The following is a 25,505-nucleotide window of genomic DNA, read 5'->3' as shown; positions in this document are numbered from 1 at the left end:
CATCCTCCCACATTTGATGGCGACAGAGACAAGTCCAAGTCATTCATGCTCTCATGCAATGCTTACATTGATATCAACTCGGAAATTTATAAAACCGACACTCAGAAAGTAATCTTCATCTCCTCGTTCATGAACGAAGGAAATGCTAGGTCATGGAAAGAAGAATTCCTCGCAGAAGCCCAATTCATCGACTCAACTGGACAAAAGAAGGGCTATGGAACCTTGAAAGAGTTTAACGAAAGCTTTGACAAAGCCTTCGGACCGATTGACCCATCCGGGACCGCATTGGCACGACTCCTGGAATTAAAACAAGGCCCAGAAGGCCTGCAGACGTACATTGCAGACTTCAAAAGGTTACTTGCCCAAGCAAAGATCAAAGAAGAACATATGATGATCTATCATTTCGAAAACGGCCTCAACGGAGGACTTCTAACCAAAATGTTCAACGCGGGAGGAGTACCCAAGAACCTCGATGACTACATCGCCGCGGTAGTCGATCTGGATAATTGCTACGCAAGATTGCTAGCTCGGAGAAGCAGGTTTCCTTCCCGACAAATCCAGAAGAAGAACGGTCGCGGAGATCAAAGATATATCCCAGCCAGAGATAGGGACGCCATGGTTATCGATCGGATCACCGACGAAGCCAAGCAAGAATACATGAGGACAGGGAAATGTTTCAACTGTCACCAGATCGGACATCGGGCACGGGAATGTCCGCAGAAGAAGAAAGCCCCCTACCCAGCAGTGAGGAAGGTAGAGGAAGAAGAAGAAGCTAGAAGAATTGATGAGGATTTTTAAACAGGAGACCTATATCGACGATAGCATCTCCAGCAAAACCTGTACGCCTAATACGAACAGTTGGTGAAAAGAAAGAACTTCGTGTCCCCATAACCCTCGTATCCCGAACGCGTCAGAAAAATGTCGAAACCACCGCAGTAATTGACTCCGGAGCATCGGGAACATATATCTCCGAGGACTTCGTGAAGAAACATAACATTGGAACCAAGAAACTCGAAAAACCTTTTTATATTAAAACCGCCGATGGAAGCTACTTCAGCAGCGGACCAGTAGAACGGTACTGCACGCTAATCGTCCAAATCGACCAAAGGATGATGATAGGAAAATTCAACATTACCAAGTTAGGAGACAAGGACCAGATCCTACTAGGGATCCCCTGGCTTCGAGCCATGAACCCCGCTATAAACTGGACCGAACAAACGGTATCCCTCCCAGCAACAAAAAAATCTGCCGAAATCAAAAAATATGTCGAGCAAACCTCTCGACCACAGAAAACCTTCTTCACTAAGAAGTTCAATACAAAAGAAGACGCTTGGAGTACGTCACCATCATCCCTAACCGAACTTACGGACGAAGGAGAATATCTCCGACAAGTCGAAGAATCTTCCAAGTTTAGTAACAAAGCACAGGAGTTCGCCTCCGAAGAAAAAGAAAAGAAGAAAAAAACTTTTGAAGAATTGGTACCGAAGTATCTCCATGACTTCTCTGACGTATTCGCAAAAAACGGCTTGAACGAACTACCCCCCGAGAGGCCCGGTATCGACCATCGTATCGAAACGAAGCCCGGATTTATTCCCAAGACGTCCAAAATTTACCCCCTTTCCTACAGCGAACGAAGCGCAGTAAAAAGATTTATCGAAGAAAACCTTGCCAAGGGGTTCATCACGAAATCTAAATCCCCTCAAGCAAGCGGATTCTTTTTTGTAGGAAAGAAAAGCGGAGAACTTAGGCCGTGCCAGGACTACCGCTTCTTGAATGACCAAACTATCAAAAACGCGTACCCCCTGCCACTCCCGTCATCTTTGGTTGAACGGTTACATGGCGCGAAGATATTCACAAAAATTGATATTCGATCCGGATACAATAACATTCGGATTCATCCGGATGACAGGTGGAAAGCCGCGTTCATCACGGAAGAAGGACTGTTTGAACCCACGGTCATGTTCTTCGGATTATGCAATTCCCCCGCCACTTTCCAAGCGTATATGAACGATACGTTCAGAGCTGAACTCAACGAAGGATGGCTCGTCATCTACATGGACGATATGCTCATCTTCTCCGAAACAACCACAGAACACCAACAACGAACCTGCATCATTCTAGACAAACTTCGAAAAGAAAAATTATTTGTTAAACCGGAGAAATGCACGTTCGATGCGGAAGAAGTGGAATACCTTGGAATGATTATCAAACCGGGAAGCGTAGAAATGGATAAAGGGAAGACGGCAGGCATCAAAGACTGGCCCACCCCTGAAACAGTAAAAGATGTTCGATCTTTTTTGGGCTTTTGCAACTTCTACCGAACCTTCGTTTCCCACTACTCGGATATAGCTCGACCCCTTATCGACCTAACGAAGAAAGATGTCTCATTCTCTTGGACGCCTCTGTGCCAACAAACGTTCGAGAAGCTAAAAGAATGCTTCACTTCACACCCTGTTCTTCAGAACCCTGATCCCCACCATCAATTCGCCATCGCTACGGATGCTTCTCTTGTCGCATCAGGAGGAGTATTGCTACAGACTGACACTAATGGTGTCTATCACCCGTGTGCATACCTATCGCAGTCGTTCAGCCCTGCCGAAAGAAACTACCCCATTCATGATCGCGAGCTGTTGGCTATTATCCGCGCTCTCACCCATTGGCGACACTACCTCGAAGGACATCCACAACCGGTTATTGTATTTACTGATCATATGAACCTCCTCTATTTCGCAAAAGCAGAACGCCTATCCAGAAGACAGGCCAGATGGCAACTACTCCTCACTTCTTTCGACTTACAGTTATATCACGTCCCCGGTACAAAATTAGCAGTTCCGGATGCCCTTTCTCGCCGGCCGGACCATGGTGACGGATCGGGAGATAATGCTGATGCCGTCCTCCTCCCTGATTCCATGTTTATCCGCCTAATTGATGATGAATTACGAGCAGCTATTGCTTCCACCGCACCCCTTGACGACCCCCTCTTCTCTGCCGCGCAAGATGCCCTTAATGGCCTATGTCTGCCTCCTATGAAATCATCGCTTAGCGACTGGCGTATCGCCGATAATATTCTGTTCTACAAAGATAGAGCTTATATCCCTCCCGCACATCGACCACAGTTACTCCGGAAGCATCATGATCACCCTTCTGCGGGACATCCCGGACGCTTTAAAACCGAAGAACTCGTCAAGCGGGAAGCCTGGTGGCCCAGTATGGGCACTTATATCCGCAATTACGTCGATGGCTGCGCTACGTGCCAGCAGATGAAGGTGGACACTCACCCTGTGACCCCACCCCTACACCCTATCAGTACTATGGCTACTCGCCCCTTTTCCCAGCTCTCTGTAGATCTCATTACCGATCTCCCCATTTCATCTGGCTTTGATAGTGTCATGGTCGTGGTCGACCACGGACTTAGTAAGGGGGTGATCATTACTCCTTGCCATAAAACAATTACCTCGGAAGGAGTGGCGAAGCTATTTTTAAAACACGTTTTCAAAAGATTTGGTCTCCATGACAAAGTAATCTCCGATCGTGGACCACAGTTCTTATCCAGATTCTCGATCGAACTTGCGCGACTCCTGGATTATTCTTTAGCCCCCTCCACTGCCTATCACCCACAAACCGACGGACAGACCGAACGGTTAAACCAGGAACTTGAGACGTATCTTCGAATGTATTGCCAGAACAATCCTTCCGAATGGGTGGAACATCTCCCTATGGCAGAATTTGTTCACAATCACAGAAGACACTCCGCAAAAGATGCATCCCCCTTCTTTATCATGATGGGATACGAGCCGAAAGCTCTCCCATACTTACTCCCGGAATCGGACGTTCCCGCTGCTGAGGAACGAGTCAGAATTCTTCAAAAGATAAGAGAAGAAGCCGTCTCCTGTCATAACATTGCTATGCAACGCATGGCGGAAAGATCCTTCGGACAGAAGTACGAACCATGGAAAGTCGGAGATAAGGTATGGCTGTCCGCTGCCAATCTGAGACTAAAGCTCCCATCCCGGAAACTGGCACCCAAGAGATACGGCCCGTTCATTATCACGGCTGTACTGTCCGCTATCACGTTTACACTCCAGTTACCGCCGCAATGGAAGATCCACCCTACGTTCCACGCTTCGCAACTATCCTCCTATCGCGAAAATGACGTACACGGTCCGAACTTCCCAGAACCACCACCTGATATTCTCGAAGAAGAAGAAGAATATGAAATAGAAGCAATCCTCGCACATAAAGGAAACGGAAATCGCCGTCGATATCTGGTATCATGGAAAGGGTATTCTTCGGCTAGCAACGAGTGGATCCCCGAAAAGAATCTGGAAAATGCCGAAGAGACCCTTAGAGCCTATAAAGCCAGAAACGCGCTTTGAGGTTACTCAGTACCTCGACGACATCATTCTCACCCAAATACAAAACCTACAAACAGAATGCCCTTCCCCACATCCACCTACACGCTCCCATACCACTCCACTTTCGATACCGCCCCCCTTGATTCCAATGACGAACGATACGAGACCTTCATCACCCAAGCTGAAGACCTCACCCTCATCGAGGCAGCACTCCTCTGCCCCCAACATGCTATCGAACTCACCAGAGTGCTCTTCGAAAGAAACGCCCATTCTATTAACCTCCTCATCAACATCATCCGAGCCACTGAAATCATCGAGCGAGTCTGCCGCCTCGTCGAAGACAACACAGTTCGCCACAGCCTCATGCATATGCAGAGGCGCATACGCAACTTTGCTTTGCGTCTTATTCCTGAGGAAGTTAAGGATGATATTAGAACCGTCATCCACGTTGTTGCAGAGCAGACCGCAGGAGTTGCTCGCCCGCCTTCTCCTACGAACCCCGCAACCACAGATGGAGTCCCTCCTCCCTCTTATCAAGACGCCGTACCTACTCTTCCCGCTAACGTTCCTAATGAGCTATTGGCTGCGGTTAATAATCTTGCGCAGACAACGGAAGCCATAATGGCATCCCTAAGAGAAGAAAATCCCCAAGCAATCCCCGTCCCCGCTCCCGCCGTAGAAACCATCGAACATCCTCCTCATCTTTATACTGCATTTTCCGCCACCCGCGAAGAAATCGCTGCTGACCCAAATCATCAGTACCTCTCACACTACGAGGTGCAAGATCTAGCCAACGCACTGGCTACACTCCATATTCATCCCCCGCTCGTCATCCCAAACTCATTATCTTCGCATACCTTTACGGATGGAATCGTACCGATACAAGCGTTGGGAAGTACCCAACCTGCCACTTCCGCTGAGCTAATCGCGGAGGCAGAGCGACAAGATGCTGCCGTCCACCATCCTATACGACGAACCGCCCCATCCAGAAAGAGAGTACGAGGCCAGCGTTCCCGTACTGATAAGGGGAAGAAACGCGCCACCAGCGCCGATGAAGCACTTAGCCCTAAACCGGGTCCATCGCCCTTACGAGCGACCTCTTCTAATCCAGATGAGAATCGCGTTTGCAGATACTGCAAGACGCTCGGACATAGGCAAGTTCATTGCCCCGAATACTACTGCCGCGTCTGTCGAGAATTATCTCCAGGCCATCTTTCGTTCTACTGCCCGCACTACACTGGGGAATCCCCCACCTCTTTAACCTGGAAGGACGATGGATTCTACCGAACCCTCGCACTCTGGGAGAATAATTTGGATGACGCGTATGCCGCCCAATGTAGGGAAGAAGAAGAGCTCTATGAGTTAGAACGCATGAAAGACGGACCAGACGAAGGTCCAGATGCCCTCGACTACTCGGACGATCCTATCTACTACGCTAACCAGGATGATTGAATCCGGTGGCTTCAACCCTAGTAAGGGGGTAATGTTACAACCGCTCTACTTTCTTTACTTCTCACGTATCTGCCATTATGCCTTACGTTCTTAGCAGCTTGCTTTCCTTTCTTGGTCTTACTTCCGCATTCGATCTCTGTACTATTATCTCACCGTAGCCCTGGTCCGTGCGCATATAAGTTTCCTATTTAAGCACGTGTACTTTACTTAGAAACGTCACTTCAATCTTACTAGGTTTTACCCTGAACACTTCCTTCGCTTAAGACCACCAATCTTAAGACGTCTGAACCGAACTCTTTGTCAAAGCACTCCTTTGACTAAAGTCTACGAACCTCTTCTTATTTGAAGAGCTATACAAGACCTCAACAACGTGAACGCTCTGTCGAGCCTTTGTTGTTATAAGAACTATCCTAGTTCGTAACACTACGAAAGGTAACATAGCTGTCGCCTCAGGGCAATTTTTGAGGACAAACTATATCAGAGTCAGTCTCGCTGGCGTTGAAGTAAAGAGTGTAATTTACCGAGAAGGTCAACAACACATTCTCTCGAAAGAGAATAGAGTCGAAGTAAGGTGCACTGCTGTCTGGACTGCAGAGGAACATCATCGTTATCTTGGAAGGTAGAGAGCCGACATGCTTTTAAGAATAAACGCCTGTGTGCCAAAAATTATGCGAGTGCCATCGCAATGCCATCCTTATTACATGTAAGGTCTTGTGACTTATCACACATCATGGTGATGTGCATAAGAAAAAAATGTGCCATTGATGGCCATCGATTGACCCAAAAAGCTAAAATGTACTCTGTATGATCATTCGCCGCTAATTCTCGTAATCTAAATCTACTTCACTGTCGTACATCTCATCAAAATGTTCCAATAAGGACTCATTACTGGCACTGAACCGCTCTCCGATGGCTTCTACTCTCGAAGTACCGTCTTCCTCCTCTTCCGATTGGCTGTCATGGTCATCGATTTCTCCATCAAAGTCCATGTCATCCTCCGGTATGCCCTTTGTGCTCCCTTCTGGTTGAAGGGCGCCACAATAGTGAGAGTAGACGTGTCCGACCCCAAGACCGAAATGGAATCGCATTAGCATGTCGCGATCAACAAAACTGAAATCATGAGTTCGTTATTGGTATGCACTGTTTATTTCACTAACTCACCGATTAACGAAGTACTCGCGCCAATCATCAGCATCTCCCGCACATCCAGACATGCCCAATCCGTCCGGGTGTCTCTTGCCCTTCTCGAAAGATGGTATTATGTGGCAACCTCTCAGCACATCTGAGGGATCAAGGAAGTCAAATGAGTCCTCATCTGTCCTTAAATGAGTCTGGAAGCTAAAAGTGTGATGTTAGATAAACAATACAACGAGATACTGAGGAACCGTACCGTCTCGAAGTACACAATGTGATTACTCAAGTTGCACGATGGCTTGCAACGATGATACTTGGATTCGTTGCCGAAGTACATATAAGTCGGCCATAACTTGGTGTTGCCAAACGAGGTCAGTTGTGTGGCATCAGACCAGAACATGAGACCGGCCACAACTCGAGGAAGATCACAGTTAAGCTCCCCAGGAGAATTTTGGAGGTCCGTGTGGGCTTCATGGAAAGCCGGGGATGTGTAAAGATCTCCGTGTATGGCGACCTCGGCATCAAGGTGGGGTGGATTCCAGCGCAGCTGATACGGTTCGTAATGAAATAGTTTAGTATCTCGTTCGTTAGCTAGTTTTTCCCGTAAAACGGCCACGAGGGAGCGATGATAGAGATCGGCCGCTTGGTACACGCGAGGGCCTGGTGTTTCAGTCGTACGAGAAAACAGCAGTACACGCGAGGGCCTGGTGTTTCAGTCGTACGAGAAAACAGCACTTGAATCGACACGGGTGTTTTTTTCCAACCGGCATCTTCGTCTTCCCACTCTTCTTTATCTTCATTGTACTCGTTGCTACCCAGTTGGGAGTTTATTTTCGTCCAAGGTGTGGAGTTCACCTCAGCAACGTCAAAGGCGCTATCGCCCACAATCTCCAACAGTTTTCTGAAGTCGCTGTAGAGAATCATGCCTCTCATGGCGTGATATGGTAGTTTTCACCAAGGAGTATACAGCACGAACTCATAGCATTACTCTGTGCGCTACCCGCAGCTATCTCTATATGAGGCGCAGCTTTCCCACGCAACGCGCGCCATGCGCGCACCATTCCCGCGCTTCACGATGTATACGCGCGCGCGCGTTCCCGCGCTTGCGCGCCCTATAGCGCCAGCCATCCAGATGCATCCATCCACTGTCCACCAAGCTCCCTAGTATGTATATTTCCATTTCCTTTATTAGCATAGTTCCACCTTTATTTTTATCATAGTTTCTCACTCATATATATTTTTACATACCTACTCGGTAGTGCTTCGGCTCCGCATGAGCGCGCTTAGGCGCGCTATATAAGCGCTAGCAGTACATACTACACTGGACCTACTTTTCCTACTTTTCACTTACTAGTTACTACCCACTTACTACTTAGCAGAATATAGTAGAAAGCTATTCCTTTACATTTTGCACTCTTATATCTCTTATCTTGCTTTATATCACTACTTAAGCTTAGTTTCTCATTTCCGCATACGCGCGCGCACTTTCCCGTGCTTCGCGCTAATACGCGCGCGCGTTCCCGCGCCTTTGTACCTTGCGCGCACCTGCGCTTTCTCGCGCTTTGCTTAAGCGCACACTTCTAGATCCTTGCTGCACTCACTTCCCCTATAGGGTCGAACGCACTTGCTTCTCAAGTAACGCAGACTAGGCAGCGCGCGACCTTACAACTTTTACAGATACAGTCAGGAGCTTCTTTTGTTCCTCATTGTATTGTTGTTTCTACATCGCCTTGCGACTTCTGCACCCCTGATTCCAATACCAATCGCCAAGTTGAAATGAGGCGTGGTTAGGATAAGGATGGTACTGGAAATTGCTGCCCGGAGTGGGGGGTGAGTTGGATTCTTCATTGACATGAGAGCTGCTATGAATAAACGAGAGATCCGAGAGGGTGACATACTCTTCCAGATCGTGGGAGGGCAGTGCAGACGAGAAGTATCATCGCACTAGCCCGAATATGTTTGGAGGGCTGCGAAACATGGATTGCGAGGATAAGGGTACAGCGTTGTTGGACAAGGCGACTTGTTCACGACCGATAGGTGCCGGAGGGAAGACGCCCAACGGCGCAGTAGGTGGAGGCTGCGGAAGAACGTCCCTAAATCGTTTTGGCAACTGGCGATTCTGACGTCTCGGTCTTCGCTCTGCCAAACTGAGCACATCTCCTCCGACATCGCAGTCAGGGATGATGAGATCTCTGGTAGCAGCTGGGTTGAGCGGAGGTGCAGCGGGAATCTTGGGCTCTATTGCATAGTTAGCTTCATGTGAAGCTGGGGAATTGGGAGGAGAGTTAGACAATTGACAAGGCGATCCCATGAACGCCACAGGCTCAGCATCATGGTTCGAAGTGCGCGGCTTTTTTCTGAGAGTTAAAAGTTCCTTGAAATTGGACATAGCTGATGAAAGGCGCTTTCTTGTCTGAGAGCACGAGCGTTGGTGTTGAGCGAAGTGGTTCTGCGCAGTGAATGTGCGCCTACACACGCAGGTGTAGCCAGATGCTGGCATGGAGGAATGAGTGAAGCCAGTCTGTCGCCGGAAGATTCATAGAAAGAATTAATTCCGGCGAATGGCAAAGAAATGGCGCAGGAGTGGCAGGCAAATGGCTGGATATGGCAATGGCGAAATAATAATCAAATGGTGGGATAAAGCGAAATACAGTCCAGGATGCGAAACGGTCGCATGACTATATAAATGCTGGAAATAAACGCTCGGTCATCTGCAATCTCTACATTCTAAGATGTCCGCACCGAGTTCTCCACTTTCTGAATGTTCGACGTTATCCACGGAATTCGAATCGGTTGCCGACCCCGAAGTCGTCAAGATGCTGGTGGCCATCCTCACTTGCCGCCATGGTATACTGCATTATCATGCCCAAACGGCAGAACTGACAATGTTTCAGTGGCAAGTTATCTTTTTTATGAGGAAATTTGATACTCACGCACACTGTAGGCCAACCGACCGATATGGCCATAAAATTCACCCTTCACAATTTGAGGCTTATCGCAAAGCACATACGTTCCGCTACCCATGTTGCCTTTGCGCCGAGGGTAACAGATACATTGAGTCGTCTATATTTCGACGCACTGCCGGAGTATGCCAGGGGGAATATGTCGCAGAATGTGCAACCAGTAGTTGCGGGTACATGCGTAAGTGGGCTCATCATTTGAGCGTCACCAAGGTAGATGTGCTTATCTGATGATTTTAGTAAATATCGAAAAGTTTGTTGGAAGAACCTGCGTACCTGCAGTGTACTATCCTCGGAGAGGTAGGTGTCCAAACCTACGCGCGAATGTACTTGCCTATAACTGTCAGAAATCACCAATCGCCCCGCACGCTACCGGCAGTTGCTTAGAAACCCGTATGGCTCTGTAGGATGTACCGTGATGTTGGAACAAATATAGGGGGCGGTTAGACCTACTACGGTAGCTGCAGCTTACGTATGAGTATGTTATATGAACCAGAGGGGAGAAAACTCGTACAATTTGCATCTTGCACCTCATACTAGACCGTAGTTGGGGTCAACCGAAATAGTATCAATTGTTCACTAGTCTGAAAACTATGTCAAGGACGTAAATTGTGATAAGTTGGTGTGATCTCACCATTCGGCATGACTCCGGGCCGCTTGCACAATTTGCGCACATTCCTTACGTCATTTGGAACGAACTGCGGCATAGTATTCAAGTTACATCAGCTCTATCATTATTTCAGAGCGAAGGCGAAGTAACCTCTAAGGTAGCGCGTATGCAGGTTTACTTCATTATTAACTTTACTTGGAAAACATCACATTTTGTAATAGTAGGTACTAAGCACTACACATATGACTACTGAGACAGACGAGAGAGAACGGAAAAGAGAGTACGTTGAAGTGCTGGAGGCTTATATAGTGAATGACTCGATAAAATCAAACTCAGTCGGCAGTTCCTGAAACGGGCTCCACCGGTCTTCTGTGGCCTGGGACAACATTATGTCATCACAATACCCATTCTCTATGGATAGTGGCCGAATCCTAGTAGTACGTCGATGTTTCCCGCTCGTTGCTCCACGCGATGAGCTCGATATATTGTGTATTTTCAAGTGTACATACTTTGTGTGTATATATATATTGCCTTAAAGTACTTAGTAAGCTTGCTGCCGCCCTCGCTTGCCTATTTTGTAACGGCCGAACATTAGGCCGACGCTTCCCGCTCATCCGAGTCGTTCCTTAGTAGGATAAGTCGCTCAATCTACTTTATTTGCAGATACATTTTTTGTATATATTTCATTATTACCTTACAGTACTACCTACTACAATACATTTCTCAACTTCGTGACATCGATTGCCTATGGGTTCCTCTCCAAGTCAGGCAGATACATTACGTGTATTTCTACAGTAAACACAATATAACATTGAAGAGCTTACCAAAAAGGTTCCTTGTATTCACCATAGAGCCGGCAAATCCTTGATATACATTCACAGGGACACATGATACAGACGGCAGGGATTCAGAGGTCATGAATAGGTTGATAATGTCAGTACGTATGTTTGATACAGCGTGAAGAGGGAGAAACAAGGGGTCAGGGCAACAATGTACACATATAAAATGTTCACCGAAGACTTGTTCAAAGTCTGTCCGAAACGTCGATGGGGCTAGGTCTTTCAATGTTGACATAGATTGAATGAAGTCTGAAGACGTGAAATTAGGTGGTAGATCGGATAGATTGGGATATAGTTGACTCACGGTATTTGAAGCCGGAGGTAATGAAGGTGTCCCATTTGGAGCATGGGTCCACGTGATGTTTGACTTGATGTTATTTGGAATCCGAGGTTGTTCGAAGGAGTCTGGCAGGCTGCCAACGATGGACTGCTGCACAGGACACAATCACCAGGAACCGGCAATTGTGACAGACAAAATATACGAATAATGTTTGCAAGTCATTGTTTTCCATGAGCTTGATTGTATGAGAAAAGAAGAAAGGATATGGCATAGGTCAGTCATAGCATAGTGGAGTTAACGTAGGAAAACGACGACAGGTTTTCTAGCCCTGTCAAATACGGATGGGCCTCACCGAAGCGGGAGTGGGCCTTCCCCTAGGACGGGGTCGATTGAGTCTTAATGTTTCTGATGGCCTATAGAAACGGGTCAGCGGAATGTATATACATAGATGCGATATCATACTCACGTCATGCCCAAGCCTTGCGACATATTACCAGGTACAGCTGCCAGAGAGATGTTACCTATGCTAGCATTCTCCTTATTCTCTGAACCATTGCGGCCAGTGCTCCTCTTCACCCAACCCAAGGCAGCTCTTCGTGCGACCGAGCCCATGCGGGGACGGGGTGGGAGGCCGAACACGCGCTCGAGTTTACCAGGTGACATTGCTGCGTCCTTCATGAGTTCACCTGCCTTGGTGTTTTCGATCGCGGGTGACATAATGTTAGGGTTGACGGAAATTTGTTGCAGCGCCTTCGGTTGACCTTGGGAGCGCATATTGTCATTGGGAGCGTTTTCTGCGACAGCTGCAACAATGGCCACCCTCACTTGCTCGGTGGCTGGAGAAGATGTGAAAGAGGTCTTGAACGTCCTGGGGTAGGGTGAAGGTCGAGAGTTGACGCGAGAACGCATGCGTCGAGGGCGCAACTCTGAAGGTAAAGGCCCGTAGTTCTGCATTGAATGTTCCAAGAGCGCTTGCATGCCGGAAGGATGACTAGGAGGATCAAATGCTGATAACGACGTTCATTACAGTACAGTGAACAGGTAATAAGTACTCACATTGAACTGCGAAGACGGAAAATGGTGTGTCAAGCCAGAGTCGCTGGCTCTCTGTCACGGTATCTTCAGCTTCGTCGCGAAGCGCATAGTACTTGCGTAGCGCCATAATTCCTCTCTCATCATCCCACAACGACACCGAATCCATAGATGCAGTCTCAGCGGGATCAGGAATAAATACGGGAGCACGACCAATTGTCTTTGTCGTTGAATCAGGAAGTTGGACATTCTTTGTCGCAGAACTTGGAAGCGACTGAAGGGATGATGTCGGAGCAAGCAATGTTGTGAGTTCCTCCTCAATGGTCTCGTAAATGGATGTGCTTGATGCACGGGCCTGAGAGATACGTCGTTGGTGACCGTGGCCACGAGCGCGTGGTCGGACTCAGTCCAAAGTAGCGTTTGACAGAGGGTGAGTAATGTCAGAAAGCATGTAGTTGACATGTGAGAGGTCAATGCTGGACTGCGAGCCTTCCGAGAATGTGGAGTACCCATCCATTGAAAGTGGAGGTGTCTCAGCACCAGAACTCATAGACGTACAAGTGTTGGAGCGAGAATGACCTGCACAAGAAGGGCGGGTAAAGACAGGGATGCGGACTAAAACCCCAGTGAGCAAGACCAAGACATCCATTGCAAACGACCAACTCACAAGATGCTGACAGATCTTCCTCTCCTTCTGCGATCAACACCGTGTTCTCCAAACTCTGCCTCTCCAAAAGACCGTGCTTTGCTCTAATCATGCGCTCGTCACCGAACTTCACTGAATATGCAGTCGAAGCAATCGACGGCTTGGTCTCAAGAACTCGGCTCTTTGGAGATTCATAGTCATCAACCTTACGAAGGAAATTTGGCTGGGGAGTGTCAGATGCCATGTGTTTCCTTTTTTCAACTTGGCGACAAGGTGAGGCTTCGATCATGGATCCTACGGAGCGGCGTCGAACATGGCCACCACCAAGCATCTGCAAGAGAAAACGTAAATAACCAATTCACAAGCATGATTCCAATAACTTACGCTGATCATGGTGTCATCTTCCTTCTGCAGACTATGAATGCTAGCAATGCTGTAGCTTGATAACCGTTTGAATTGAGGTGGTGCATGCGAGGAGTCCACAGCAAAGAACGCAGAGTCAGATGAAGAAACGGATGTCCTATGGCAAGTTTTCTCAAAGAGCGAGTCTTCCATATTGGGCACTGGTTGATGTTCATGGTCCATGTCCATGATCGAATCATAGGACATGCGATTCACGTATTGGCCACTCCGGAACTGCTCGCTTCCGATGCTCCTGGCAGGGCTTTCAGGTGGCGATGCAGAAATAGCGGTCAGTGGCATTCCACGATCCAAAGCAGAGTCAAGCATCTTGTCTCCCAGTCCTGGCCTCCCCAGGTGAATCTCCGAGAAGTCACTGAGCATGGAATCCACAGAAAAGTCGGGGCGATGCCTAGCCCACGAGGCACGCCCGCCATGAACGTATGGTTGCGAAACGCTGCTCGTGCTAGTGCTCGAGTCATTGCGGCGGCGGTATCCATAACTGCTGCGGTTGTGTCCATAGCTGTTGCAGTTGTATAAGCTGATAGGTGGACCTAACGAAGAGACAGAGACTGCAGACGAGTGGCGAGGATGAGCAGCAATACGATTATATGGGTGCAGCTGTGAGTGCATTGAGGTACGGAAGTAGAAGCTGGAGGTATCGCTGTCAACGCGTCTCCTGCGAGGTTGTTTTTGCATGAAGGAGAATGTATCATCAAGAGAAGACATAGTGAAAGAGAACTCGTCCGAGGAAGGACACTCCCGAAGGCTTGGGAGTGGTAATACCCCATAATCGAAAGGATCTGTAGACCCATGATTGATAACCTGTCCATATGACGAGACAGACGCAATGCTGAACATAGAGTCACGTTTGTTGTGGTCGCTACGCGAAGTGGCTCCTGGCGGAGGGTAGAAATTCGGACGATTGTCATGAAACTCGAATCCCCTTCTCACTTCTGCAAATGAGTCAAAGCCTGCAAAGCTCAGTTCTGAAGAGTGTCTATAGTGACCTGGAGCATTTGAAGTGCGACCAGCTGAACGTCTGATGCGCTTCAAGCTAGTGTCTGAATCGAGGCGAACGCGAGACGGAGGTGAGGGAATTTCGACAGCTTTTGCAAATATGGACTTGAGAACAGCCGAGTCATCAGCAGCTAACGAAGTTGCGGAGAGGGACTTGGCAACAGCCAAAGGAGGGATGATATCCGATAGTGTAAGTGGCTCCTCATTCTTTTCAGCAGAGGGTGCAGGTGATGGCTTACCGCCAAACTTTAAATTCCTATTGAGCTGTCCATCTGATGGTCGCGATTTCATGGACCTCGTGGACCTAGCGTTCCTCAAGAGTTGAGGCCGCTCTGCGCAAAGGAAGTCCTCCTCCTCCTCCCTCTCCCAGTCATTTGTCGTGGCAAAACTATCCGTTCCAGGAAGCAGCGACGGTTCAGTGTCCACATCCATCGGGAAGCCCTGAGGTAAGAACTCCTGCGACACATAGTCCATACTGAATGTGCTATCCCCCGCGCGTTCCAGTTCCGCCTGCAATGACGGGATCTTGGGCACAGGAGGTGCCTAACGTCCCTGCAAGACCAAGGTTTCGGCGCGCATCAGGGAGAATCAGTAAGCTCGGGCTATCAAGCAGTTTCGGAATATCATCGGTGGTGTCGCAGCGCAATCGCAAATGCACATGCTCTATAGGCACAAAGGACGATGGTTTCCTCTCATATCCTCTTGCCTTCTTGAACACAGGGCTTGTACCAAGTGACGCACGAGAACTGACCTTTGAATGTGCAGAGCTAAACGTGCGTGATGATGGTGGATGATCTGCGTTGCCCGTGAATGGTAAGCTCATAGGTGCTGTGAAGACTCCTGAGACAGGCACCTTGCTTTTCGCGGGGCGGAGTGCTTTGAAGACGGGCTATGGTTCTGCCGCAGGCGCAGGGCTCATTGTGCGCTTGTGCGTGAACTTAAAGGTCGATGCTGGCGCATGGGAGTCCCTTGGCGGTGATTTCGCAGGTGATATCCCAGCATTGAGCATTGCCCACGGTGCGACATGCTGCCCGATGGATGAAACTACAGCGGTGGATATTGTCTTGGAGTATGGGCAGAGTGACGTGACGCTCGCGGCGCTTGCGCGGAGGCATTTGATAGGGCTTTCTAGGATCATGTGTTTTGTAGGGCTGCCAGCTTGGGAAGATGCCAACAAAGATGGCGAACGACCACTCAGAGGTGACATATCCGGCGTCGCTTGCAGATCAAGGTGGTTGATGAGCTGCGCGAGATCATTTGTTGCTGCGTCCAGGAGGGATATTACTGCACAATCTGTGTCACAAAATCAGATGAACAAATCAGTACAACGCGAATAGTCGACTGGCTGTACGCATGGCCTGACATACCGTTTTCGTCCTCCATACCTGTTCTGTTGCTTTTGTGGTGAAAAGTACCCAAAAGAAATCCTCCGCCATCTGGAGTGACGCATATTAAGTGAGTTGAACACTCAGGTAAGAAGGACATACTCAAAAAGTAGACCCTGACGTGCGTTGATGGTGGGAGCAGAGTCTAGTAGTACATCAGCCTCTACGAGTGGTTCGTGAGCTATTTTACGGAATGTGTGCTTACTGCAATAGTCATAAATGTAAATGTTGAACCTGGATGAGCAACAAATGAGTTAAGTTGGGGCAATGGAATGAGATATACGACAACAAACATCTTGTCACCTTCTTAAGATGGGTCTGACGACAGGGCAAAGGGTTCGACTGCATTTGCATACAGTCCATCAAATGTTTCATCATTGGCATTGTCGTATCTGGGGGCAGGTTGTGCCATCCGAGTTCCTGCATTTTAGAGGTCAGGATATGTACAATACTAAGAATGTTGCGGCTCCACATACCTGCGTATATATACAATATCAATATCCATTCTTGTTCCGTTGCTTGTTGCTGTGAAACCACCCAACCATCTGGAGCACCACATATTTGGTTCAGCAGGTTGTCGCAGTCATTCACGAAATCAATGAGTTGACACCTGTCATTAATTTACAAATTTGGAATAGAAGGTACACACATATATATATCTCCTGTATGGATTGTCCCGAACAGTCTAGGTAATCAAATTCTTGTATAGTACAGTACATAGTCTAACGTTGCATCAAATTTTGAGCAGGTTCCACCAGACATATCTGATCGGAACGCAAAGTTATGGTAACTGTAGGCGTGATCTTAATGTCAACAGTGTTTTTCTTGGTGATTTCACACTTGGTTACAGTTCGTATAAGTCCACGGTGAACCCCATCAAGAATAAGGCACTCTTGGTTTTTCTTGCGCGGAGGAGCCGGGCTCAAATCGTTCGCGGGGATGTGGTAGTGTTCAAGTGCGGCGCCAGCACTGTTGGATGTACAGGATACGGCCACGCAACCTTCGGGTGAGGGTCCATTCTCACCGCAAAACCGGTCAGGGCAAGCTGTCGACACAAAATGTTTCTGTAGCTTGCCACCCATGAACCTCACCGACACCTTCAGCAACGCGTGATACGTTAAGAGCTTTGAAGAAAACTCCTTAGACATTAACCAAGGTAGTGGACCTACAATAACATGAGTAGACATTGTGATATCTCCCTTGAAAACTTACCTATGTCTCGTGCTTTCTCCATTCTGGCCTCGATGCTGTCCCGCATGTCGAGTTGATCAACACTCCATGTCTGGAGTGCCGATGATGAGCTGGGATTGGCGCTTGATGAAGGGTCATGCGTCATATCAGCACTCCTGGGGCTCTCAGACCGTGCGGACCACTCGTTGGATGGCAAAAGACCAGGATCCATGATTGAAGCCGACGAGCTAGAGGGAACTTGTTCGACAGGCGGAGTGACACTTCGAGGTGGGGGGGCCAAGTACGACCTTCTCCGCATTTCGCAGAATGAAAATAGCTCCGGGCCTTCGAGCATGACACCATCTAACCTCATCCCATACCTTAACATTGGTCAGCCTTTAAATTACCGCAAAAACATAAGTACCACTCACCTGGTGACAACGTCGTGGAGTTTGAGCGTAGCACGCACCTGCCCGCGCACAGCAACGGTGCAAGTCTCGAGGGAAAGACTCAAGAGGGTGCCTTGGTAGCCCTTCCGATCACCCCCAATAACAAAGACCTCCTGCTCGATATCCTTCTTAAAAGAATCCAAGCTGACGTTGTGCATTTTGATGACAAAGCGGATTGGAACATTGATCTGTCATAAGTCAGAAATGTTTGAGTTGAAGTGAATGATACTTACGAGTGACTTGTCGCCATCACATATGAGACTCAGGCGAGCGTTTGGAATGTCTACATGCTGGACGAGCCCTTTTGCCCCGAACTCCGGCCCACAGGCGACACCCACAGTATCTCCAGGTCTCACATCATAACCCCTTTCTTTCGTAAAGGTAATTGTCTGGGTGAGATCCGTCCGCTGAACCATTGCAACAGGAACTGAGATACTCGACAGGTCAACCAGGCTAGACTCTGTGTTGTTGGCAGCAAGGATGTCCTGGAACCACAAATAAGTATCCCCCTTGGAAAACCAATTCACAATGCCGCGTTTGCCAGTGTGTTCCCCACCCAGGACTTGTATGTAATCGCCGATTTCAATAGAATCAGAGTCGGAGGGAGGCTCGAAATGTTGCTGTATTGGTAGGTGGGATTTGAGAGTGTGCCTCAAAGGACGCTGATCCAAGTAATACTTTGAAACTTCGACCTAAGCGTTACGAGTTAGTCAATCCTCCAAACAATATTAATACCGCCAGAAACTAACCACTTCCTTGGAGATCTCTTGGCAAACGTGAAACACATCCTCGCACATTTGGATGACGTGACCTTCCACGCCCACGTATGGACCAGCTACAACTCTAATAGTGTCACCAACCCGATGTAGGGATTCATTTCTGGCTGGGCTTGTAGAGACTGTTTTTACCTTATTTTATGTTGGCACTTTTGTAGCTTACATAAGGAAGCAATCTTTTCACCAGTATCAGTATGAGTCTGAGTGCTCAGCAGTTTTCTATGATATTTCCTCTCCTTTGAGCCTTAAGCCTAGTCCAGAAACCCTTTAGGGTCGAATAGCAGCTAGGTTCTGCAAGACCCAACACATTGTTCAGACTCACCATCTGAATTGTTGTACCTTCACCGAAAGACACGTTCTATGTCCCGGAGTGGAAGTTCTGTTTCTTCAAGAGATCCATCGAAGTCGAATTGCAACCCCACGGAACCACAGGTATGGTCAGTGGAGACAACAGTACCGGACTCTCCACGAAGAGAGCCTTTGATGACCCTGGCCGGATCACCGACGCGCAAAAATTGCATCGAGAACGATGCCACGGTGTCCTTCAGGAAGGGAAGGTCCCACCCAGATTCTAGATGCAGCTGAATGTCGTTGATATGAGGGGAGGCGACAAGTTCTACGTGGTCGCGGTGGAAAGTCTTGACTAGGAGACCCTTGTAATAACTCTCTCCTTTGTATGACCACCCTATTACTTCACCATTCCGAATGATGTCGGATGCCTGAGTGCCTTTGCTATCTGGAAGGCGAGATCGCTCGACCAACGCTCGAGTTCCCTGAGGCATTTGATAGGGGAAGTCATGTGCAGCAATCAAGACTTCAACAAGGTCCTCTTTGGATTCAAAGACCCTGCCTACGTCGTCTTTGTACTTGCCCTTCGTGACCCTCACCCACACCGTGTCGGGAAGCTTGGATCGTAAACGATTGACCGCTTCGCGTTCTTCATCCGTGATGCGGGTATAGTCTTTCATGGTGTGATAAAGGGAGGAAGGCAGTGATTGTAAAATAGTTTTGGGGCTGTCTGCCACCACGTAAAGCTGGCCTGGTATCCAAGCTGACACAGTAACTGAAAAATTTCGTCTCCGAAGGTGTGCAGCGATATATTCAGTAGCAGTTCCTGTGACGCAATGAGTATATACTATGCCATTAAAAATCAGACCTACTTTGAACATGAAACAGATACATTCTGTCGTCAGTGGGAAACTGGCGACTGCGTGATGAGGTGGTCGGATTCTGTTCGAACCGAGTGACCATGTTATCGAAGGTTGCAGCCAACCTATCTTTGGCTGATGGGCCCAACAAATGTGTCACGTTCGGCAACCGCATAGATGTTCTACCTTCTTCTTCATCATCCTCCTCCTCCTCCTCCTCCTCCTCCTCGGCCTCATCGAGTATATATGGATTGTTCTTCTACAATTGTTTAATTAATCAATTGATCAAATTATCAGTTCATGATGGACTTACTTTGCGCGGTTTGCGCAATCGTTGAACGGGTATGGCCCGTGGAGATTCGGGCTCGGGTACATACCTGAGCTTCAGTTCCATCAAGTTTGCCAAGGACTGCGCGTTATTTCCATCACCGGAGAACAACAGACGTCGCGGTTCCTCCCAGTCATCTGCAGAGAATCGACTGCCGAGGTGTGATTCAAGAGCAGCGTCCATTTCATCCATTGACATGTCGCTGGTGAGGAACTGGCAAAGAATTGCCCATGCAAGGGGATCGTAAAGTGCCGATGGGGTTGTTTTATTCCCTGCATCACTCATGAATGTCAATATAAACTACTATATCACAATCACGACTTACCTTCACCGATCCTAAGGTGCTTCGGGGTAGGTTCATCACCACCGTAAGGTGATCCGGCGCGTTTGGACATGAGTTTGTGTGATCTGTAGACATGCATCAATTTCAAGGTTGCGACGAACTTCATTTTTGACATACTTTTTTCAAAGTCTATTGAATCGACTGTCAGGTAGCTAATCTATGTACTAACATATCGTATTGAGGTAGTTGGAAAGAAGCCCTGTTAATGCGCAAGGTCAGCTTTTATAGTGAATCACTTTGGTGGATTAGCTAATACATACGGATGTGGCTGTAAGAATTGTGGTGGGCGCTGCACAATGGACCGATGGCGCACCATTGTCCTGTAGTAATTTTTGGATATGGATTGTGGACCGACCGTCGCCAGTGAGGACTAAGTTGTTGGCACTCAAGTCAGGCCCACATATAGTACAGACAAATTCCGAGATGAAAATGTATGTAGCGAAGCCCCAAGTACGAAGTATGGAAGGCGTCATGCATAGTGACTATTACTACGCATGCTAAAGCTGCCAGTGACGTGCCCGCATCGAACCACCCGTACTACTCTGCTAGTTCACATACGTGCTAAATATAAAGTAACATACTAGTAAGTATAATCTATCTGTGATCTATGTAGTACGTATATACTATTGGTTGAAACTTGTGAGTCGGAAAAGAAGTGAATTATGCGAAGAGCACAGTTGATATACTGAACGACTGCAAGTATATTTAAACTCAGACGGCAACACCTGGAGGGTGCCTTTTGGCTTAAGTGTGGCAAAAAAAGAATGTATGCGACTGGTTTCGAACGCAAAAGCACACGGGCATAAACGTAATATTCAATCGAAAACCAGTAGACTATAATGACTTTTGTAACCTAGGTCTGAATGTATTTATCATACAATCTTATATTACTTAAGCTTGTCGGGACACTGGCGCTTAATGCCGGCTGAGTTTGAATATAGTCGTTCACTATATGTACCCATTCCTGTCGATGATGAGTCCCTCTTTCTAACCTCGATCACATCTTTTACCTTAATGTTGTTAGCGTTACCTTAGGTTAATTTAATTAGTTTGACTACCTTCCTATATGTTACACCTAAAGCATGAATAGATTTTGAAATGACGGGCCTCAGTTAATTAAAAGAGTCGGGCACGCACTGCGGCTGTATTGTCAATTCGTACGGTGCGCCTACCGCTGTGATATTAAGTAGCGCGCTGCCCAACGTTATTTTCGTGACAGGCTGCAATGCAAAGAACACCCATAAAATTGTCCCAACAAGCCAACCCATTGGAAACAGTGGTAAGCACACCAAAACTTATGTTCTGCGCATCTCATCCTCTGCCAACAGATTCTTCTCGGCTCCATAATCCTCCCATTCACCAGGTGCGGTCCTTTTTTTGGTGCCATGCTGTTCTAACAATTTATTGTCACCCCATTTTGAAGCCCCATCTCCTTGTTCTGATCCTCCTTCATTCCAAGTGAAGAGCTCTGGACAGAAAGCGGGAGATGCTGTACCCTCCGGAATTTGACCAAGCACAGGCACATTGATGTCACACGGCATATGGCGCTCGAGGTTGTCGGCGCGGTAATATTCTTCCAGCCATCTGTATCTGTACGTATTCACCCTTTCTGAAAGGTGCGCAATAACATTTTCTGCGTTCTCTAGTTGTTTTTTGAGACGACGCAGCTCCAATTCTACTCTGTCTTGGAGCTCTTCGTCCTTGCCTAGGTAAGAATTTCAGACCCGTTCGTCGTATGGTTTTCAGTCTCTGAATGATCAATTCTCACCAGCTGTCTGAGTTCCTTTAGGGACCATTTCATTAATCTGACAGAATTGCCTGCACGGTAAGTCTAATTTTGATTTGCTCTCTGCAACGTTTTAAAACTCACTTGTCTGTGTCTAGCTCATCGATGTCAGAGCTCATCTGTGTGTGCACTAAGCAAAGTTGGAAGCTTCAGGTGAACTTGGATGAGTTTTGTGCTGTGTGGCATGTTGAAGAGCGTACTTTAGCTTAACATTACTTCCAACGTGGATGGATCGTCGCAGACACTTCCGAGGGGGTGAACTGGACATTCTTGATCCAAATGTCACGAGTAGTTGTTTCGACAGCGTAAGTGATTTATGTATCTATACGTGCGATGATGACCAATCTCGTACTACCAGGCGAAACAAACGCCGTGCCATCATCTATGGCGCTCGTGTGGTGACTTTATTTTTTCCATAACAAGATCTATGGCGCTCGGATGGCAAGACTTTTTCATTATGAGATCTATGGCACTCGGATGGCGAGTTTTTTTATATATCACGCCATTGTTTTCTTGGACATATAAATAGTCTGGTTTATTAATGGTATTACAGTCGCCCACTTCAACTTATTATGAGTAGTGACGAGAACAATCCCTCTTCCAGCGGTCCTTCGCGCAAGCGTAGTTGTTCAGCCCTTCAATTGGGCCCACATAAAAAAGCGTAAGTATGCCAACTGGTGAACCACTACCTTCCTGACCTCGTCCTCTTGACCAGGACATCATCAAATCCCCTCATCCTTCATGGGCGACATTTTGGTCGGACGGTGTTCGCCCTATGCAACTACCCTGCTCTTCTGACTGCAGGGATCCTCCGGCTCGAAGAGTTACAAGACTCTCCCATAGAGGACTATCCAGCGGAGTAAGTGTAGTTGTGACAATTGCATGCCGCCAGAATTTAAGAATACTCACAATGTTAGTGTTCGATGTGAACATAGAGTGTTCATGCATTTAATAGAGTCATATCCTGGTCTTTTAGATGGTCTCACAATGGGTGAGGATGAGGATGTTATTCACCTTGGAGAATTAGTAAGTGTTTAAAACTGGAAGCTCGTCATACTCACCGTTTTGCAGCTGGGTAAAGGAGCCTCTGGTGCGCGAGGCGACGACACTAAAACCCTTAAATCTGCTGTTCTTGATTGGCTTGTGCCCAGAGGACAGGTAGTCATACCGCCCCTCTCCCGAAACATCAAGTCGGACTGCGGGTTCAATCATGAAATCACCGGTGCATTGCTCTGCCCTGCAGGCCTTGACTGGTCGAATACAGCGTACGTCTTGCCACCGTTCAATCATCTCAATGTCATAACACTACGACTTAGAACCAAGCTCAGTCTCAAGAGCGGTGAAACCGCAGTTCGTGGTGATCAGTGGCCCATGTTCCTATATGCTAGGTATGACTATGATCCCGAAGATCCATGGAAGGGCTTATTGAGGAGCGATATACTCATATTTGTAGGCTCATTCTCTTAGCAATGAACATCTCTCATCTCTCCTGACAGGGTTTCAAACATGTATTTACGTCCCCAAGTTCGGTAGACAAGGACCCAAAAGCGATGCGCTCCGGCAACGCTTACCTTCACGGCATGAAGTCCGTAACCAAAGGGTCACTGGCCTATATTGCCACACAGGTATGTAGAAGATTTGATAAAGTATGCCTCGCACTTCTGATTATTCATTGAGGTTCAGTTTTCATTGAGTTCATCGTCTGTATTTTCACGCACAGACACCGTCACGGACTCCAAAAATTTTTATCACAGCATCCTCGACCTGTTAGAGGATCCCGATGAAAGTGAGGAAGTCGTCGACCTCATGATGTGGTGGACGAGGTTCGTGATTCATCTAGTCGCAGGCTGTCTATGCTAACACCTTAACATAGGTGCATCTTTCCTAATTCTTCATCTTCGCAGCGCGACATCAGCAAAGACAGTGCGCTGTCCAAAATTCAGGCGAAATGTGCTGCCTTGCAAGCACGAGTCAATGTTAACACTACTTAGTTTATTTCGTGCTATTCTGTCTGTAATTCTGTCTGTCAAGCATGTCAATCATGAAGCAGTTGATGAATAACCCCCTAATAGTGTGAATGTAAATCTGATGTATGCCATGAAAGGTTGACACCAGTTTCTGAAGTGATATCAGCATCTTTGATCGTAGCTTTCGAGCAGCCCATGTAACAGTAGATTTATTTGCCAAAAGCTTAACATTGTGCTATGGCATGACAACCTAATACCATACTGCGACACACAGTCAGCAATTGTAGATTCTCCCTTCAGAAGCTATCTATATAGCCATAGACATGTTTGCCAAAAGCCTAGCATCATGTCATGTATGACAGCCCAGCATCATACTCTGACACACAGCCAGCAATTTTAGATCCTCCTATCAGAAGCTATTTACTGAAGCTAGACAATTTTTTATCAAAAACCAGCATCATGCTATAGCTTATAATGTATTATTATACCATAGCACACAGCCAGCAATTGCATATCCTTCCATCAGAGGCTAGCTATATAGTCATAGACGTGTTTGCTCAAAGCTTAGCATCATGTTGTGGCATGTCAGCTAAATGTCATAACCTGACACACAGTCAGTGATTGCAGATCCTCCCATTGGAAGCTGACTATTTAAAGCTAGACACCCTTTGTGGAAGACCAGCATTGTGCTGTAGCTTACAATATAATATCTGACCCTGACATACAGCCGGTGATTGCAGATCCTCCCATTGGAAGCTAACTATTTAAAGCCAGACATCTTTTGTGGAAGACCAGCATTGTGCTGTAGCTTACAATATAATATCTGACCCTGACACACAGCCAGTGATTGCAGATCCTCCCATTGGAAGCTAACTATTTAAAGCCAGACATCCTTTGTGGAAGACCACCATTGTGCTGTAGCTTACAATATAATATCTAGCCCTGACACACAGCCGGTGATTGCAGATCCTCCCATTGGAAGCTAACTATTTAAAGCCAGACATCTTTTGTGGAAGACCAGCATTGTGCTGTAGCTTACAATATAATATCTGACCCTGACATACAGCCGGTGATTGCAGATCCTCCCATTGGAAGCTAACTATTTAAAGCCAGACATCCTTTGTGGAAGACCAGCATTGTGCTGTAGCTTACAATATAATATCTGACCCTGACATACAGCCGGTGATTGCAGATCCTCCCATTGGAAGCTAACTATTTAAAGCCAGACATCTTTTGTGGAAGACCAGCATTGTGCTGTAGCTTACAATATAATATCTGACCCTGACATACAGCCGGTGATTGCAGATCCTCCCATCGGAAGCTAACTATTTAAAGCTAGCCATCTTTTGTGGAAGACCAGCATTATGCTGTAGCTTATAATATAATATCTGACCCTGGCATATAGTCAGTAATTATGGACCCTGCA

At 47.4% G+C, this 25,505-nt stretch overlaps 4 protein-coding genes across 4 annotated transcripts; 1 reads left to right on the top strand and 3 right to left on the bottom strand.

The window, feature by feature from the left end:
• Window positions 1–11,778: 11,778 nt before the first annotated feature.
• F5891DRAFT_1242792 (uncharacterized protein) lies at window positions 11,779–15,550 on the bottom strand (the record flags this gene model as incomplete). The annotated part of the gene is made up of 7 exons (XM_041369750.1): window positions 11,779–12,043; window positions 12,097–12,637; window positions 12,687–13,017; window positions 13,123–13,277; window positions 13,330–13,639; window positions 13,693–15,183; window positions 15,248–15,550. 7 exons carry the CDS (start codon window positions 15,548–15,550, stop codon window positions 11,962–11,964), a joined length of 3,213 nt encoding a protein of 1,070 aa, XP_041222922.1. The 3' UTR covers window positions 11,779–11,961.
• Window positions 15,551–15,616: 66 nt separating this feature from the next.
• On the bottom strand, window positions 15,617–16,407 carry F5891DRAFT_1242790 (uncharacterized protein; the record flags this gene model as incomplete). The annotated part of the gene is made up of 4 exons (XM_041369749.1): window positions 15,617–16,011; window positions 16,095–16,163; window positions 16,215–16,257; window positions 16,318–16,407. 4 exons carry the CDS (start codon window positions 16,405–16,407, stop codon window positions 15,617–15,619), a joined length of 597 nt encoding a protein of 198 aa, XP_041222921.1.
• A 5,214-nt stretch (window positions 16,408–21,621) lies between these two features.
• F5891DRAFT_1192047 (uncharacterized protein) lies at window positions 21,622–22,231 on the bottom strand (the record flags this gene model as incomplete). Its single annotated transcript, XM_041367548.1, has 3 exons — window positions 21,622–22,031; window positions 22,095–22,144; window positions 22,197–22,231. The coding sequence occupies 3 exons, from the start codon at window positions 22,229–22,231 to the stop codon at window positions 21,622–21,624; spliced, it is 495 nt and encodes a 164-aa protein (XP_041222920.1).
• Window positions 22,232–22,684: 453 nt separating this feature from the next.
• On the top strand, window positions 22,685–24,103 carry F5891DRAFT_957368 (uncharacterized protein; the record flags this gene model as incomplete). Its single annotated transcript, XM_041375478.1, has 8 exons — window positions 22,685–22,773; window positions 22,828–22,971; window positions 23,030–23,138; window positions 23,184–23,377; window positions 23,429–23,561; window positions 23,609–23,737; window positions 23,790–23,935; window positions 23,986–24,103. The coding sequence occupies 8 exons, from the start codon at window positions 22,685–22,687 to the stop codon at window positions 24,101–24,103; spliced, it is 1,062 nt and encodes a 353-aa protein (XP_041222919.1).
• Between the last annotated feature and the right edge of the window lie 1,402 nt (window positions 24,104–25,505).

This window comes from Suillus fuscotomentosus, assembly GCF_016647785.1.
Source record: "Suillus fuscotomentosus strain FC203 chromosome Unknown F5891scaffold_47, whole genome shotgun sequence".
Classification (NCBI taxonomy): domain Eukaryota; kingdom Fungi; phylum Basidiomycota; class Agaricomycetes; order Boletales; family Suillaceae; genus Suillus; species Suillus fuscotomentosus.
The sequence above is the reverse complement of the archived record's forward strand: the minus strand, read 5'-3'. Positions and strand labels throughout refer to the sequence as shown.